Source organism: Mustela lutreola, chromosome 8, assembly GCF_030435805.1.
Source record: "Mustela lutreola isolate mMusLut2 chromosome 8, mMusLut2.pri, whole genome shotgun sequence".
NCBI lineage: Eukaryota > Metazoa > Chordata > Mammalia > Carnivora > Mustelidae > Mustela > Mustela lutreola.
The window spans coordinates 28,734,602-28,753,496 of NC_081297.1; the positions used below are offsets into that span (position 1 = coordinate 28,734,602).

Sequence of the window (18,895 nt, forward strand, 5' to 3'; positions counted from 1 at the left end):
ATTGTACAACTCATCAAGAAAACCAGTTTTGAATTCTGGTGAAATTTATAAAAACTTTGAACGAGTCCTTGATATTAAGGACTTTTTATAAAGCCAGACACTGGGAGATAAAGCCCTTGTGCAGTTAGGGCTTAGGACATTTTGAATAACACAGAATTAAAAGGTGAAACAGCATAGTCTTTCTGTGGACTATTTTCAGAGCAGTCTGATTGTGATTTCATACATAATCCATATGGTACTTTGCTAGAGGACTATCTCTAAAAGGGAAACACCCTTACTCTGCACTCTGTCCTCTGGTACACTCCCTGGGTACCTGTTTTGCTAATAAAGTAATTCTACTTTCTTTTGGACATTCAGAGTATGTTTAGAAAACCAAATAAAATATACAGCCCAAAGGCCAGGGCACTACTTGGGGAGCTAGGAAGGTGGTTTTAAAACATGGCTTCCTTTTAAGGACTGGCTGTAATTATATTAATTTGTAAGAACTAAAAAAGATTACTAATATTAATCTTGATTATTTTGAGATGAAATCTATTTATAATTTAAGTTTTTACTTGAAAAACATTTTGAAATAGTTTAGTTAAAATATTTGGGTGTTTATTAAAGCATGAATTATCAAAATAATTTAAAGAAATATTAGCATTTCACTAAACAGTTTGACAGTACAAATGCATATGGATCTAAATTAGGTTGTTGGTATATTTTGTTTGGCTTTTAAAATCTTGAGTCAGGGTATATAGTGGAGAAGAGCACTGGACAGTGAGTCTTGACCCAGCCATTAAACTAGTGTGATTGGGCAGGTCACGCCTCTGCTGCCATGTCTATGTAAAAATTGAGAATTGGAGTAAAGTCTGGTGATCCTAATTCTAAAAAAAAAAAAAAAAAAAAAAAAAAAAAAAAAAAATCTCATCCAATGAACTTTTCAGTGTTCTGTGTGAAAGAACAAACATTTATTGAATGCCTTCTTGATACTACCTTCCATGTTAGTAGATTAAGAATTCTGTAATAGAGGTAGAAGTACCTCCATTTTATCAATGAATAGACTGAGAAGTGAAGTTTCCCAGTTCCTATAGCTAGCAGGTTGCAGAGTTGGGATGCAAACTTTAAAAGTCTGACTTCAAAGCCTATACTGTTTTCACATGTTGCATTGCTGGTGTTTACATGGGTCTTTACATTTCTGTCACATTTTTTGTCCACTGAAATTTAGTTCAAAGTGTACTTTGGGTATGGATATGCTTTTAATACAAGGATGAAGTGATATAAAGAAGTTATCAGTATGAAGATTTAAGGGTCATACTGAGAATCTTTTTTTTATGTTCTAGAGCAGGATCAATTAATGAGTGCCTACTACAGTTTGATATAGTAGGCACTTAAACATTTATTTTTTTTTTTAAAGATTTTTTATTTATTTGACAGAGAAATCACAGGTAGGCAGAGAGGCAGGCGGTGGCGGGGGTGGGAGGGAACAGGCTCCTAACATCATGAGCTGAAGGCAGAGACTTCACCCACTGAGCCACCCAGGCGCCCCTAAACATTTATTGAATGAATAAATACTGTAGAGAATCACAAAAGTTTAGGAGACTCTGTAAAGCTAATACATGATCCTTTATGAATTTGTTAGATTCCAAGTGAATTTAATGTTTTTATAGAACTTAATATCTAAACTATCATCATAAATGAAACATTACTTGTAAATTTTTAGGCCATTCTTTTTATTTTCTGTAGTTCTTGTATCATTGAAGTATCGCTTGTTGATAAACTTCACTTTAGAAAATACCAACTCTGTATATAAAGAGTATTATTTTTTTGGGGCGTTATGACAAATATCCCTAAGTAAGATTGTATTGTTAACGTTAGGAATTATCTTCTCCTGTATGTTTTAGCTAGGGTCTAACAAAAGTTAAAAGTGTAAAAACTGCTTAGCCATTATCAGGGACTCTTTCAATTTCAGATGCATAATTCTATGATTTGTCAATATCTGTGATCAGGTCTTCCACCTCACAGTTTGGTACTCTCAAGGTTCTTAATAACTTTAGCTGAGAGTATGGGTTCCAATTCCAGCTCTGTCACCAGCTGTGGAGGCCTTGGTCAAGTTACTTGATCGAGTCTCAGTTAACTCATTTATAAAATAGGGAAAATAATACCCACCTCATAAAGATTTTAGTATTAAATGAGATAATGTATGTAAGATGTTTACTGTGGGGTCAGTGAGTGGTAGCTATGAGTATTTTCTTTAAAGTTTGCTTGGTTTAGGGCATGGTTTTTTCAGACTAAAGGTTATTTGAAGCTGCTACTCTTCCCAGATGATACAAATGTTAAGACTGCCTTGCCACACAAGTAAGTAATTATGCCATTTGGTGTTTTAATGATAGCTTCAACAGGATTAAGAGCTTTTTTTCTTGAGTTCCACCACTGAGGTTAACTGGGCGTCATTGTTAAAATAAATGCACAGAAGTTAGAATGTAGGGGTGCCTGGGTGGCTCAGTCAGTGAAGTGTCTGCCTTCAGCTCAGGTCATGATCCTCGAGTCCTGGGATCAGGCCCCACAAGAGCTCCCTGCTTAGCAGGGAGCCTGCTTCTCCCTCTCCTCCCCATTCTTTCTCTCTCTCTCTCTTTCTTAAATAAGTAAATAAAATCTTAAAAAGAAAATAAATGCATAGAATGTGGACCTGGAGGAGAGTCAGAGTAAAGGAGAAAAAGGGAAAGAAAGAGGTGGTTGAGAGAAAATAGAGTGTTGCTTGTGCCTCCAAAAATTACTTAAAGGGCTTCTATTGGCCTGGGTTTTCTTTCTGTGATAACATCCTATTGGACTGCTGAAATAAATGTACTGTGTTTATAAAATATTTATTATTGCAAATGTTTTCTTTGCTAACCTAGTTTTTATTGCTGTAACTTAAAATCTGTGTTTGAAAATGATTAAGAGGGGCGCCTGGGTGGCTCAGTGGGTCAGGGTCCCGGGATCAAGTCCCGCATGGGGCTCTCTGCTCGGCAGGGAGCCTGCTTCTCTCTCTCTCTCTCTCTCTCTGCCAGTCTCTCTATCTACCTGTGATCTCTCTCTGTCAAATAAATAAATAAAATCTTTAAAAAAAAAAAAAAAGAAAATGATTAAGAATACTGTGTATATTTTTAGCTCTTAATAAAATTAGGAACTTTAAATAGTTTAATTCTGTATTAAATAGAAGGTATTTTGATTTTCTCATATACAATTTTCAGATGATATAGGACTTAAAACATGAAGCACTGTCCATGAAAGAAATTACATTAGAACACTAGTTCTAAGTAGAGAAATTTTTTAGGAAAGAAAAATGCTGAATTTTGCTGAGAATTACAGTTTTTTGTCCCCCAGTTTATTTCCATTTAACTGTATAGAACCTGTACTACCAGTGTTATCCAGTAGAACTTTCTGCGATAATTAAAATGTTGTGTTTCTGCACTGTCTGATGTGGTAGCTGCTAAGACATGTGATGAAATTGAGTGCTTGAAATATGGGTAGTGACTGAAGAACAGCATTTCAAACTCTTAATTAATTTTCATGTAAGTAACCATGTGTAGCTAGTACACTGTTTTTCAGCTGGTGGTGATTTTGTCCACAGGCAATATTTGGCAATGTCTGGAGTAGTTTTTGGTTGTCAGAAGTGGGGAGATGACTGCTGGCACCTCCTTAGTAGAGAAGGCAGGGATGCTGCAAACATGTAGTGCACAAAATAGTGTCAATATCCTCCCTTCCCCCACCAAAACTCCCAAAGAATTAGCTTGCCTGACATGGTAGTAGTGCCAAGCCTGAGAAATCCTGAGCTGGTGGCTACTGTATTGGCAGATGTAGACAGAATATACAGATTTTGTGAACATATTATCTTTATTTGTAGATTAATTTTGACTAGTACTAATGAAAAGATTAAAAGTCTAGTGTAATTTGGGATAGTTCATGGTTTCTGTATTCGAAAGTTTGATAAGTTAGAATGATAACGTGAAATCTGCCTTCTGTCTATTTTGTCAGTTCATTTATAGGAGGCAAGAGCTTATGTTCCAACTTAAAAAATTCTATTCCATGTTGTGTGAAATATGTCACTAGCATCTCCTAATGGATGTGAAATGTTGGGATTAAAACTGATTGAAAATATTCTCAGATACTGAACTATTTAATTGAATGTTATGTTTTGTAGTTCCTAATGGTTGATTTTGGGCAGTGAGTATGTGGAGGTTGGTTATATTGTGCTCTATACTTCTGTGTTTCAGTTTTTCCTTAATAAAAAGTAAAAAAGGGGCGCCTGGGTGGCTCAGTGGTTAAGCCGCTGCCTTCGGCTCAGGTCATGATCTCAGGGTCCTGGGATCGAGTCCCGCATCGGGCTCTCTGCTCAGCAGGGAGCCTGCTTCCTCCTCTCTCTCTGCCTGCCTCTCTGCCTACTTGTGATCTCTCTCTGTCAAATAAATAAATAAAATCTTTAAAAAAAAAAAATCACGTTTAAAAAAAAAAAAAAAAGTAAAAAAATGGGGCGCCTGGGTGGTTCAGTGGGTTGACCCTCTGCCTTCAGCTCAGGTCATGATCTTAGGGTCCTGGGATCGAGCCCCACATTGGGCTCTCTGCTCGGTGGGGAGCTGCTTCCCCCCATCTCTCTCTGCCTGCCCCTCTGCCTACTTGTGATCTCTCTTGGTCAAAGAAATAAATAAAATCTTTAAAAGAAAAAAAAGTAAAAAAATACTTAGATGAGGTGTAACTAATAATGATAGAATGTGAAATGTGACCAAGAAATTATTTTATTACAGAACTAGTGTTCATTTTGCATGCATTTATTTAATCTTCCACAATCATTTCATTAATATGTTCTGTTTAGAAAACAGTATCACATTACTAAAAGTCACTGTATCTCCCAATAGTACAAAGAATACTGACATTCTTTTACTCTTACAGATTGTTCTGGGTAACATAATGCCAGCTGAGCGTAAAAAGCCAGCAAGTATGGAAGAAAAAGAAACTTTACTAAACAACAAGGAAAAAGACTGCAGTGAAAGGCGGCCAGTGAGCAGCAGGGAGAAACCAAAAGATGAGATCAAGCTTACTGCCAAGAAGGAGGTTATTAAGGTCCCTGAAGATAAAAAGAAGAAAGTGGAAGAAGATAAGAGAAAAAAAGAAGACAAGGACCGAAAGAAAAAAGAAGAAGAAAAGGTAAAGGCAGAGGAAGAATTAAAGAAAAAAGAGGAAGAAGAAAAAAAGAAACATGAAGAGGAAGAGAAAAAGAAGCAAGAAGAGCAGGCAAAACGTCAGCAAGAAGAAGAAGCTGCCCAGTTGAAGTAAGAGCAGTTATTTTATTATTGATATGAAGGAATGGGAAGATTGAAATAGTAGGAAAGCAGTGATTATTTGGAATCCCGACTTCTGGGTGCACTTCAACGAGAGTATATTCCATTACTTGATCTGTTACTTTCAGTGACTAGAGGCATGCTTATGATGCTTTAATTATTTGTATTTTTTTAAAGATTTTATTTATTTATTTGACATACAGAGATCACAAGCAGGCAGAGTGGCAGGCAGAGGGAGGGGGAAAGCAGACTCCCTGCTGAGCAAAGAGATCCATGTGGGGCTCCATCCCACAACCCTGAAGGCCGAGGCTTAACCCACTGAGCCACCCAGGTGCCCCTAATTATTTGTATTAAATAATAGGAATTTTAACTTATTTTTTTGTGGTGTGGAGTAATCTGGATTGTTTCTGACTTTTAAAAAAGTTGTTTTTCTGGTCTCTGTCTTATGTTGAAAATCTTCAGTTCTTAATGGGTCTTACTTGCTGAATTCTTAATATGTGCCAGGCACTACAAAATATATCAGCACATATCCTAAAGGCAGCCATAATGATATCCTCGTTTGAAAGATTAATAAAATGAAGTTTGAGGAGGTAACAGTAACCAGTGGAGTTGCTGGGTTTTTTGAACCTCGGTGACTTTAAAAACTTGTCCCTAAAAAGAATTCCATAATGCTTCCCATTCTTATTTTCATCTAAATCTGTTTTTAGGGGCGCCTGGGTGGCTCAGTTGGTTGGACGACTGCCTTTGGCTCAGGTCATGATTCTGGAATCCCGGGATCGAGTCCCACATGGGGCTCCCAGCTCCATGGGGAGTCTGCTTTTCCCTCTGACCTTCTCCTTGCTCATGTTCTCTCTCACGGTCTCTCCCTCAAATAAATAAATAAAATCTTAAAAAAAAAAAACCTGTTTTTAGGAACGCCTAGCTTAGTTGGTTAAGTGTCTGTCTTTGGCACAGGTCATGGTCCCAGGGTCCTGGGATCGAGCCCCATGCCTGGCTTCCTGCTCAGCAGGGTATCTGCTTCTCCCTCTGCTTCTCCTCCTGTTCATGCTTGTTGTGCTCATGCACGTGTGTGCTCTTGCTCTCTCTCTCTCTGAAATAAAATCTTTAAAAAAAATAATATCTATTTTTAACCTTATAAATCTATATAGATAGCATAATGACCTGGAGAAAAATAGTAGTTCTCAGGAAGACTACTAGGATGTAGCATGAGTGACTACTGTTGAGTAGCATGGGCTGTCCCCTTGTGTGTGCGTGCATGCACACACTTGTGAATTTTCATGGATCTCTAGAACAGCTCAACCACCTATTCTCCTACCAAAGTTCTTTAGCTCTTCTATTTTTAGTGAGGTACTGGAGCCTTATGTATGGAAGGCAGTAGTAGAGGCCAGTTTGGGAATATACAGAGCCATGATTCTTGAGAGTTTCTTGCTTATAATTTACTTAAAAAAAAATTAAGGAGCTGTGGACCCACACAGAATGAGGTGGGTACAAAATGAGATTGATGTAAATGTGAGTGTTAATACTGGATTTTAAGGCTCATGAAAAAAAGAACGTAATGTATTTCACTGCTTATTTTATTTTAATTACATGTTAAAATTAAACTATTTTAGATTTGTGCTAAAAATGTATTCAAATTAATTACAAAATATTCAGAAGGATATTCAATTTCACTGTGACTTTTGCTCTTCCCTCTACCCTAGTATAGAAAGAGCAAAAAAAAAAAAAAAAAAAAACCCACAAAAAAAATCCCCCTCAAAAAACCCACAAACAAACGAATAAAGCCAAACCACCAGACTCCCAACTTCTTACTGGGAAAAATCCAGATATGCAAAAAACAGAGTAGAATAACGAACCGGTCCTCCCAACCCCCCCAACCATCTCTCTACCCAACATCAACAATTATCCCCTTTTTTCTTGGAGTACTTAAAAGCATTATTATTTCAGTGGTAAATATTTCATTTATGTATCTTAAAGTATTTCTCTTGCAGATGAAAATGGACTTAAGGCATATACTTAAGGCATATACATGATGAGTTATTCTTTCTTAAAGTGTGCTCTCACTGTTAATCCTTTATTTTGTGTGTAGCTGGGAGACTCCGAGAGATATTCATATGTCCTGTGTTTCCAGTGATGGATGCAACTTCTTGTTAACTTACTGTGGCTTTTAGTTGAAAAGTCATAGAAGGATAGCTCAGGGATGGTTATCTCTGAAAGGTACAAAATCTGTTTTTTAGAAATTTATATTTTAAAGTTACATACTTTGGTATGTCAGTAGCCTCAAAGTCAGATTGTTTGTATCTTCCTGCTCAACTTATTTTACTACTTTTGCAATTTAAACATGTTCCATTTTTTTAATTTTTTTTTTTCAGGATAAACTGTTAGCCTTTTTTAAAATTAAAGGAGTTGTATCTTATAATTTTCTTCTGGTTCCTCTTCAGATTTTCTTAATTACACTTGAAATTTAAGACCCAAACTGAGAAAGGTACTTTATTAGAGGTTTGGGTTAGCCTGAAAAATATGGAAAAGTGGTACTTAACATATCAAAAGATTTTTAATGCATTTTTAAATAAACATTTTTCTTTAAAATATTCTTAGTGGACATATTTCTTTTCCTGTATATTCCCAGTGCTTTTATCTGTTTTAGGTCTTATATCTTTCCCAGGCATATTATTTTGTATTTTTCATTTAGTGCATCATGTGTTTAATCCATTAATTTTTGTAGCTTTATTGAGGTAGAATTGACAAAAGTATTTTATCCATTTAGTTTGCCAGTTGACAGAATGATTTTGCTCTAGTTATTCATAATCATCCACTCTGCAACATTTGGTATTTTTAGTATACTGGGTTCTTACCATCCTAAGTCATTAATAATATGTCTTTAGAAGTTGGAAAAGGGATGTCTGGCTGGTTTAGCTGGTACAGTGTGCAACTTTTGATCTCAGGATTGTGAGTTTGAACCCCATCTGGATGAAGAGATTATTTAAAAACATAATCTTAAAGTAAGGGTACCTGGGTGGCTCAGTTGGTTAAGTGTCTGACTCTTATTCAGGTCTTGATTTCAGGGTTGTGAGTTGAAAAAAAATGTTTAAAAAAGGTAGGAAAGGGCTTTTTGCGTGTTTCGTTTCTTTAGGATGCTGATCCTTATATGATTATGTTTTCATTGTCTTTCACTCTTAGGACATTTGTCAGTGATTTTTCAAAATATACAAGGTATTTTATTTACGTGTTTGTTTTTTATGTAGAGAGAAAGAGGAATCCCTTCAGCTTCATCAGGAAGCCTGGGAACGACATCAGTTAAGGAAGGAACTTCGTAGCAAAAACCAAAATGCTCCAGACAACCGACCAGAGGAAAATTTCTTTAGCCGACTAGACTCAAGTTTGAAGAAAAATACTGCTTTTGTCAAGAAACTAAAAACTATTACGGAACAACAGAGAGACTCCTTGTCTCATGATTTTAATGGCCTAAATTTAAGCAAATACATTGCAGAAGCTGTAGCTTCTATTGTGGAAGCAAAGCTAAAAATATCTGATGTGAACTGTGCTGTGCACTTGTGCTCTCTCTTTCACCAGCGTTATGCCGACTTCGCTCCATCACTTCTTCAGGTTTGGAAAAAACATTTTGAAGCGAGGAAAGAAGAGAAAACGCCTAACATTACCAAGTTAAGAACTGATTTGCGTTTCATTGCAGAATTGACAATAGTTGGGATTTTCACTGATAAGGAAGGTCTTTCCTTAATCTATGAACAGCTAAAAAATATTATTAATGCTGATCGGGAATCCCATACTCATGTTTCTGTGGTGATTAGTTTTTGTCGACATTGTGGAGATGATATAGCTGGACTTGTGCCACGGAAAGTGAAGAGTGCTGCAGAGAAGTTTAATTTGAATTTTCCTCCTAGTGAGATAATTAGTCCAGAGAAACAACAACCTTTCCAGAATCTTTTAAAAGAATACTTTACATCTTTGACCAAACACCTGAAAAGGGACCACAGGGAGCTTCAGAATACTGAGAGACAAAACAGGTGATTTTCAAATATTTCTCAGAATTGAGAATTTATTTTGGAGCTCATACTTAAAAATTTCCAAAGTCTTCATTCATGCCACTGAAAGAACTTGTGGAAAGGGCTCATTGCAGGTGATTTCTTAACATTTCCAGGAGAATTTCAAAGTCCCAGTCTAAGTACTCATGTTTAAATGGGAGTCTGTGATAGATTTTATTTATAAATTTGAAAGAAACCTGGCAAGTATATGGTGATTTTTACTTTGTGGATGTGTTTTCTTCCTGTGACTTAAAAAAAAAAAAACCTCCTTGATGTTGAGGGATAAATTTTCTTTTTCTGTTGCTTTAACTTAACCTGCTGTTATTTTTGTGTGTTTTGTTGTGCCCTCTCTATAATAGTTTTGCTTTCATTGTTTTGTATCCTTCTTATTGATGTCACTGTTGATGCTACTACTTCTTAGAAGATGAGTCATTAGAGCAGAAATGAGAAAAAGTACAAGTTAGATGTGAAAAAAAATTTCTTAAATGCTGCTATGTAAAGTGCGTTTATAGTAGTCTTTCTCCTGGGAACATCCATTTAAAGTTTCAGGGAATAATGTGGAATAATGTATGTGCCTCTGGTAATTAGTGAAGATACCTGATTGAGCCGCCACCTTTGACTGCTGTGTAGCCTCTGTACCTGGAAGGCATCAACAAGTTAGAAGCTGATGTAGTTGGTGGGCAGTAGATCAGTTTTTCTGGAGGGTAGATTTGGAGGAGGGCTGAGGAGTACAGAAAGGAGATAACAGCAGTAACGTTTGGCTGAGTACTTTGCACCTATTTAAAGTGCATGGTTAAGAGTCTGAAATTGCTGTTTTTCTCGAAGTAGTATGGGAGGGTACACTTTTATTTCTGTAAACCTGCAGTTGGGAAGGACGTGCTGGTTTATTAAGAAGGTGATTGACTTAACTAGAAGTGAAGACTGTAGCAGTACAGTTAGGTCTGCATCAAGGTAGGTCCACAGACCATATGACTAAACCATGATGGTTGAGGGTCACTCAGGATGGGAGAGTTTAAGATGGCAATTGTGTTCCTCAGGGTTTCTTTTAAAAAAAAAAAAAAAAGAAAGAAAAAAAAGATCTTTGTTTTGTGCTTTTGAATAGTGAGGTCTGTTTTAAACTTCGAATAGGCAACTTCAGGGTGTATTTATGTAGTCAGTAATGAGTTTAAAAGGAAAATGGTGGCCCTCTAATTCTCACATATTTAAGGTATCTTAATTACAGCTGACATAGTGTTTTGTCATTTTCTTAGTCCTTTTTTCCCCCCATATGTTCTACCTAATACCTCATGGCTGATTTTATAGTATGCTTTGATTACTTTTTATTGGCTACTTTAGGGATTTTGTGTGTGTGTTTACTTCTGATTGGCCTCAAGGGAGCTTAGAGGGTAGAGTCTACAATGATTTAATCCAATCACCTTACCAGTGCAGGAGTCCATTTTATAGATTATCTGACAGATAAAATATTCTTTCTTTGAAAGTGCCATTCCAGTGTTGGCACACCTACTTACTGGGAATTCAAGTGGTAATTTACCTTCCCATAAAACGGTTCCCTTTGATTTAACTTCTGGTAAATCTGGATTTTGATTTCTGGTACAATGAAATAAAGCTGCTTAAAATGGGGGTTCATGAACTGTTTACCTGTTTGCAATGAATTAAGTGTAGGAACAGACAAAGCATTAAGACATCTTTATAACGGTTTTCCATAGTTCTTATATTGTTACTGTATTTTATAAAAGCATCTGTAGTGATGAGTAAAAAAACTAATTCTTTTAACATAGGTAGTTTGAGAAACACTGATGTGGGACATGTCTCATCTTTCATACCCATGATAATAGCTCAAATATTTGCAGACTGCTAGGATGTTTCTTTTTTCATCTTCTCAAGGCTAAACACTCTTGTTCCTTCAGCTTGTTGCATGATTTCTACACGCCTATCCTTAGGATGTTCGTTTTGGATGCATTTTATTCCTGCTATAACCTCAGATTCCATTGCTTTTTATAGCTGCCTTGTCATTCTTTTGACTGTGAACTTGTATATAGCTGAAGATTAATTTCTCAAATGAACTGCTGCCAGACCAGTTCTTCACCTTGAACTAGTGGAAATCATCTTTTAAACCTGAATGCATTTACCTCTTTCAACTTTATTTAGATGTTTTTGACATATTACTTTATCCTAATGATAATTTTGAATATTGATTATGTTATTATCTGCTGTATATATTATTATGTACTTACATGCTGGTCACATTCACCTTTGATAAGCAGACCTGTTCTTTTATATTATTCAAGTCATCATGAAAATTTTGAACAGGATGTAGTGTTCAAGAGCATGATTTTGTGGCCTTTACCTAGAAATTTTTACTCATTTAAAGAGAACCGTTAACATGTGGTTATTAGGGGAGGTTATTTACGTAGTATAAGTTGATCTAGCATCGTAGCAGTCATTTTATCATGGGATACTGTCTACTTAGATGTAATAATTTGGGAGATGGGTTTTTTTTTTTTTTTTTTTAAAGATTTTATTTATTTGACAGAGAGAGAGTGAGAGTACAAGCCAGGAGAGAGAAGAAGAGGGAGAAGCAGCTCCTCTGCTGAGCAGGGAGCCCAATGTGGGACTTGATCCTGGGATCCTGGCAAAATGACCTTAGCTGAAGTCAGCCGCTTAACTGACTGAGCCATTCAGGCACCTGGGGAGATGGGAAAGTCTGAATCACAGTATAGATAATAATTGACATATGGCTTAATAAATAACTCATGCCTTAGGATAGCTTTAAATTGAGCAGCCTCTGTAGCGTAGATTTGAATCCCTGACTGACCAAGAGAACATGAGGAATGGATTAGTGGAGTCCCTTGGCCTAGTATTAGTACATTACAGTGTACTGTTAAAATGGCCAGTTTCCCAAGGTTTCCCCTTCCTGGTCATTACCCAGTAGGTGTTTTGAGGTTATTCTACCTCATGGGAACAGTTGTGGACAATAGTCTACACAGTAAGGTTTCTTTTAGGCATGGTAATGCTGGAAATCTCAGTGCTGAGCTAGGGGATATTTAAGACTTATGCAGTTAAATTACTTTAAGCCTTTATTCAATATCTTAATAACGACAGTTAAAAAAATGCTTTCTATTTTCAGTCTGTGAGACCTAAATGCTTTGGGTCATTTTAATTAACTTGGGAGAGGGCACTGTTCATAGAGGTTGTGAAGTCTTTGTCTATACTCATTAAAGTCTATACTTAAGAATTCTTTCAGCCAAATTAAAAAAATAGAATAATAAAATCTCTGGTATTTTCTAAGAGAAACTAATGAGTCACTGAAGACAGTGACTGGATAAGACCTGTTGAGACTTAGCTGTTCTTTTCTTGTGTTATGTGGGCTGATAATACAGGTATTAGATAGCTAGTTCTGTTTCAAAGCCCCTATAAGCAAGTAATACAACTGACCCTAGGATTTGGTGAATTCTCATAAATATTGACCTTGTTAGCTTTTTGTACCTCAAAGAACTTTTAAAATACATTTTGATTGGGGAGTATAATTAATACTTACACATTTGAAAATATCTGGTAACATCTGCCAGTTTAGAGTTAATAGCTTTACTTGGTTGGTTTTGCTTTTTATAATGTTCAGTGCTCTTACTTTATACTTAAAATGCTTTGTGCTATGAGATACTATCCTCATGGAGGTAATATGACCTACTATTTTTTGGCATTTAATAAAAATTGAAGAAATTATTTAATTTTATTAGATATAATTTAATTATATAACTGTTTCTTGCAGAAGTGAAATCATGAATTCATATATTAAGTCAGTTCTTGCTTAAATAAAAATTTTGAAATGTCTTAATTCCTTTCTTTCTCCCTAACTGGTGGGAATGGTGGCAAAAGTTTCTTTTTTCAGTAGTGGTAAATAGGACCTTCATAATTACATGTTCAGACAGTACTAAGTGATTTGATTGAAAGCATAGGAGAAAGATAAGTAGAATGTAGGCTTTCCCCGTTGTTAATAAAATCGGAAATTTACTTCATTTATTGCAAATTCATGCAGTATTACTTTGCCAGCGTTAAAACTTAAAAACACATTAATGTAAAATTAAGTAGTGTTACTTTTACCTTCCACTTTCCTTCCAGGTAAGTAGTACCTTGCCTTTACAGGTGGAATGTTTGATAAATTGTATAGCATTTAAGCACTATTAAGATGTTCTTTCACTGTACTTAAGGCTCAATGAGGATTTAACAATTTTGTAAGTACTCTAAAATTGTTACATCTTTCCTGAAATTCTCATTCAATGGCTTTGACAGTTATTTAATAAATATTTGATTGAGTAGTTATGCTTATTATGCTGTAGTGTCTTTTCATACAGGATTTTAAGACACCCATAACCAAATTCTTTTTTTTTTTTTAATTTTATTTATTTATTTGACAGAGAGCAAGCACAAGCAGGTGGAGTAGCAGGCAGAGGAAGAGGGAGAAGCAGGCTCCCTGCTGAGCAAGGAGTTTGACACAGGGCTCCATCCCAGGACCCTGGGATCATGACCTGAGCCGAAGGCAGTTGCTTAACCAGCTGAGCCACCTAGGTGCCCCATAACCAAATTGTAAAATGAAACCAAAAGAAAATTTAATAGTCTTGAAAATTTGACTAATTGCTAAAGGAGACAAGTGAAACCTAGTCGTTTTCCATAGTCTGCTTTATGATTATTTTTTTCAAGATTTTGGCCATGTGTTCGGTGTTTTTTGCATGACTGTATTAGCTCAAAGCTAAAATGGATTTTCTGTGTTCTTGCCAAGATTTCTTTTCTTTTTTAATTTGGCTAATACAAGATCAAATAATAATTTGGCATTGAAGATCACTTTTTTCACAGTGGGCTGTGGCATTTTTTTCTCATTAAAATACTGTTGTACATTGACAAAAGTGCATCACATGTTTGATTTTAATTGACCTTCATGGTACCCTTGAAAGAAATACGTCTGTTTTGAAGGTGATCAGATCTAGGGATTAAAGAGCTTGCCCATTGTGATTTATATAGCAAGTGACAGATATAGTTCTTTCATACCTCTTCATACTGAACTTTTCACAATTTCCATACTACTCATCTTCATCTCCATTTAGTACTTGTACTTGATTTTAAAGTGTCTGGTAAACACAGTAGCCTCTTGGTACTTACCAAGTGAGATCCAAACAGAAGGACCCGAAGGAATATAAAATAAACACCCCAGTGTGAGAAGGCTTGCCGTTGATATATGCATTTGAGAGACATTCTGATTACAGTATAGGGTACCAAGTGGGTAATTTTTTTTTTTTTTTAATTTTATTTATTTATTTGACAGAGATCGCAAGTAGGCAGAGAGGCAGGCAGAGAGAGAGAGAGAGAGAGAGAGGGAAGCAGGCTCCCTGCTGAGCAGAGAGCGCGATGCGGGACTCGATCCCAGGACCCTGAGATCATGACCTGAGCCGAAGGCAGTGGCTTAACCCACTGAGCCACCCAGGTGCCCCCCAAGTGGGTAATTTTAATTTGGGAGGCAGTAGAGTCTAATAGTTGTAAGCATGGACTCTGGAGCCAGTCTCCTTGGGTTCAAATCTTAGATCTGTTATTTACTCAGTTCTGTAATTCTTGGCAAGTTATCTCACATCTCTGTGCTTCAGTTTTCTCTTTGTAAAATGGAATAATAGCAGTCTACCTTGGAGATAAATGTGAGTGATGCAGTGAATTCACGTGTAAAAGCACTTTTAATAACGGTATTTGGCTCATTGTAAGTATAAATATGAGTTTTTATTTGTAGTATATTGCCTGCTTAATCCTTCAGAAAGACTTGATGAGAATTTCTCTTGTGCCTTTTGATGATTTTGAAAATGTGTATTTTTAAAACAATGCAAAACAACAGTAAACAGTATATAAAATAAAAGAGCAAAAGAGTGTCAAGCAATAAGAAAAATTTATAAAAGGAAAACAAAACAAAAATTATGTCTTTTAATAGAGTTTTTTTGAGGCATTTATGACTTATGAGATAGAATGCTCCATTCAAGAATGGACTATTTGGTATTTTCTGTCAGCTTTACAGTGTTGAATTAGTAATATAAAAAACACTAGAAATCAAAGATTGATGTACCTTAGGATTGCTTCCAGATAGTGATAACTTATCATCGGGTGGAGGAGGTCTACTATCTTGTATTTTTATTATAATGAATAAGATTTGGAATTAATTTTGTTTTCATTGTTTTTTATATCTTTAAAATGCTCCCAGTAACTCCCTATTTTATAGTGATGTCATGAGAGAGAATGTACTCAATTGCAGTACATTTAACAGACGATGATTCAGTGAACTCTAGTTATAGCACGGATTGGCAAACTATGGCCCACAGGCCATATAGACCCAACACTATTTTTTATACAGCTGGTGAGCTAAGAATAAGAATGGTTTTAACTTTTTTGGATGGTTAGAAAAAAATCAAAAGAGGAATATATTGTGAAATACTAAAATTATATGAGTTCAAATTTCAGTGTCCATAGATAAAGTTTTATTGGAACATAGTCATGCTCATTTGTTTATGTATTATCTATGGCTGCTTTTGTGCCATATCAGCAGGGTTGAGTAGTTACAACAAAGAATGTGTGGTCTGGAAAGCCTAAAGTATTTATATCTGGACACTTTACAGAAATAGTTTGCTAACCTCTAAATTATGATCATCTCAAAAAGAATGGATTCTATTCAACTTTCTGAATATATGTCTTTCTGAAGAGACTGTAATTAAAATGATATGTGATAAATCATGTATTCAGCTTGATTTTGCATAGTGATATAGTCCCATGGAATTCTCAAGAAAATTTGGTGAGATTTACACAAGAGAGTAGGTACTTTGGTCAAATGTGCTGCAAAATGTTTAGTTCCCTCATATAGGTCTTCTAAAAAAGTTAATCGAACTGATAATCTTTTCCAGGGGATTTCATAAACATAAAAAACTGCCATGTATGGTACAGTCATTAAAAAATGTTTCATTTTAATTTGATGGGCACTTCTGAATGACTCTAGGGATTTTGAATGTTCAGGTACCTATGATGCATTTATTTCTCTGATTGAAATGTATAGTCTTACTAGATGTGTGTTTAGTCTGATTCTTAGTAAATAAATAAATGGTCAAGGAAAATATGTAGGACTAGGTAAATTTTGTGTATGACAGAACTCTTCCAATGCCATTTCATTGATATCTTGTGCTGCTTGCTAAGCTTTTAGTGTAAGATATGATTAGAAAATACATCTACCAAAACCTAAGCTTTTGTCCTGAGGACTGTTCTCGCTAGGTAGTGACCTAAGCTCATGTAAGTTAAGCAGTTAGGTTAAATAGTACTGTTAAAAAAATTTGATCATGGGATTGAGCTTTGGGGGAGTGTGGGAGTTACCTCTGGAGCTTCAGAATTTCTAATTTGTTTTAGGGTGATTGGAAAGGAACTGGAGTGTGTATAGAGGGAACTATCATAGAATTAAATCACTCACTGTTAATTGATCGAATGCGAAGTCACAGGCAGATGTTTGAAAATGAGATTGATATTGGAGAAAGTATCAGTCTTTTTCGTTGTGATAAAATAGTCATCACTTTATTCCTGCTTATATATTATAAATGCTTGGTGAGTGTATAACCTAAAACTGCATGTATGTTCTTCAGATTACTAGAATGTCAAAACATGTTAGAGAAAGTTCCAGGTTCTGTTATTTTGAGATGTTTTCCAATTTCTTTTCAAGTACTGAAATAATTTTGCATCTTAATTGTCAGTAGATGTTTTGAAATCTCTCAGAACTATTACTGTCACTCTGAACATAATCTTAACAGTTAATCTTACAGAATAAACTTAAGTTTTTATTGACTAACATTTTTTCTAATAGTACACTGCAGAACAGTTTAGAATAGCCTACTTTTGAGTATTAATTTAAACAATTTACTTAATTTTAGTGTCTTTTCTATCTTCAAAAATGATACAACTTCTAATTAAAAGTTCTAACAAGCTTCCTCATTCAGAGTAATTGTCATTGCTTTCATGAGTTCAGCATTTTTGAATGTTTTGGGTTTAGAATTCATTCATAAAACTTACTGAAAGAATTCTTTCCTGTAAAATTAGTTTGAAATAAGTGGTTAAAGAGAGAAACTCTATTCTTGTTCATTGAATGATACTAATGTACTTTTAAATAGTAAGAAAATGCGTGAAAATTCTTCGTTTTGGATTCCTAATAGACTGGATTTGAAAACAGAAGATTGGATTTAATGAATAGTATCCTATGCATTGATCTGCCCTGTGCTTATAATGGGAGCTGATATTCCTAACTTAGAAAATGTTGGCTGGAATGTTACAGCATTTAAACAAAAGCTTATGTGGGTAGAAATCGGGTAAGATAGGAAAATTTGGAAATTGTTCTAGGTAAGCTGGGATGAGTAAATTTAGGCATGGTTTTTCACTTTATTTTCTGTAACTCTTAATAAGATAACATCACCAAAAAACACCTCATTTTCTTCTTTGTTCATAAGAAAACTCAAATGACAAGTAATAAAAAACTTTTCTATATTTTGAAAATGATTTTATTTACATTTATAATTGGCTTTTTGAAACCTATATTGTATTTGCAGTAAGGTTTTACATTTCACGTTATTATGTATGTACTTAGTCATAAATAGATGCAGGTATAGACACCTCAGCTATCTGTTTATATAGTAAGATTTTTATTTCACTGTTCATTTGGAAAATTTTCAATAGTTTTATATTTATGATTATAGGTGGCTTATTAGTGATTTGTTTGTAGAGTGGAAGACTAGTTGTATTCTCTGTTCCTGAGATGGCCTGACCTTGCTTAAGTGTGTTGCTTCATTAATATTCATTAAATGGATAAATAACCAGTACTTGTACAGTAAACTGAGAATTGGCTGTTTGGGAGATGTGGGCTTTTTCAAAAAATCTTGATTCAGATCATTGTAAAAAAATTTAAGGATATGATTTTATAACCTGTGGTTTTGAATAGTAACTATTTTAGGTATGTTAAGTATTTTTGATTAACTATCTGAAGGGAGTATTTTTAACAAAAGACTTTTAAAATAATTTTTAATTAGTGGCATTGTCAAATTTTACATTTCTGCAGGCATAGGTAATCACAATTGCCTTTGAAGAATTAATGTTGAAATTTAATTGCTTAGGTGAATTTGATTATACCAGTTTTAATTTTCAGATACATCTTGAAAATGTTAATAAAAATAAATTGAAGAAAATATGCAAAAAGCTTATGTGATAAAATTTTGTGGAACATTCCCAGTGTAACAATACATGATCGCATGTATTTTGATGAGATTATCAGATTATTTCATCATTTGTTTATAGGCGTATTCTCCATTCTAAAGGGGAGCTAAGTGAAGATAGACATAAACAGTATGAGGAATTTGCTATGTCATATCAGAAGCTGCTGGCAAATTCTCAATCCTTAGCAGACCTCTTGGATGAAAATATGCCAGATCTTCCTCAAGACAAACCAACACCAGAAGGTAAGATAGCCCTAAAAATATTGTGATTTTTCAGCAAGCACTATCACTTGTC

The 18,895-nt window shown here is 35.1% G+C and overlaps 1 protein-coding gene across 3 annotated transcripts in view; it reads left to right on the top strand.

Moving 5' to 3' along the window:
• UPF2 (UPF2 regulator of nonsense mediated mRNA decay) overlaps nucleotides 1-18,895 on the top strand; it is a 109,796-nt gene that overhangs the window by 1,098 nt on the left and 89,803 nt on the right. For all 3 annotated transcript variants that reach the window (XM_059184154.1, XM_059184153.1, XM_059184156.1), the window contains exons 2-4: nucleotides 4,909-5,288; nucleotides 8,540-9,319; nucleotides 18,683-18,843. In XM_059184154.1, the coding sequence (XP_059040137.1) occupies nucleotides 4,927-5,288; nucleotides 8,540-9,319; nucleotides 18,683-18,843 (1,303 nt within the window). In that variant the 5' untranslated portion in view covers nucleotides 4,909-4,926. The remainder of the gene's footprint in view (nucleotides 1-4,908; nucleotides 5,289-8,539; nucleotides 9,320-18,682; nucleotides 18,844-18,895) is intronic.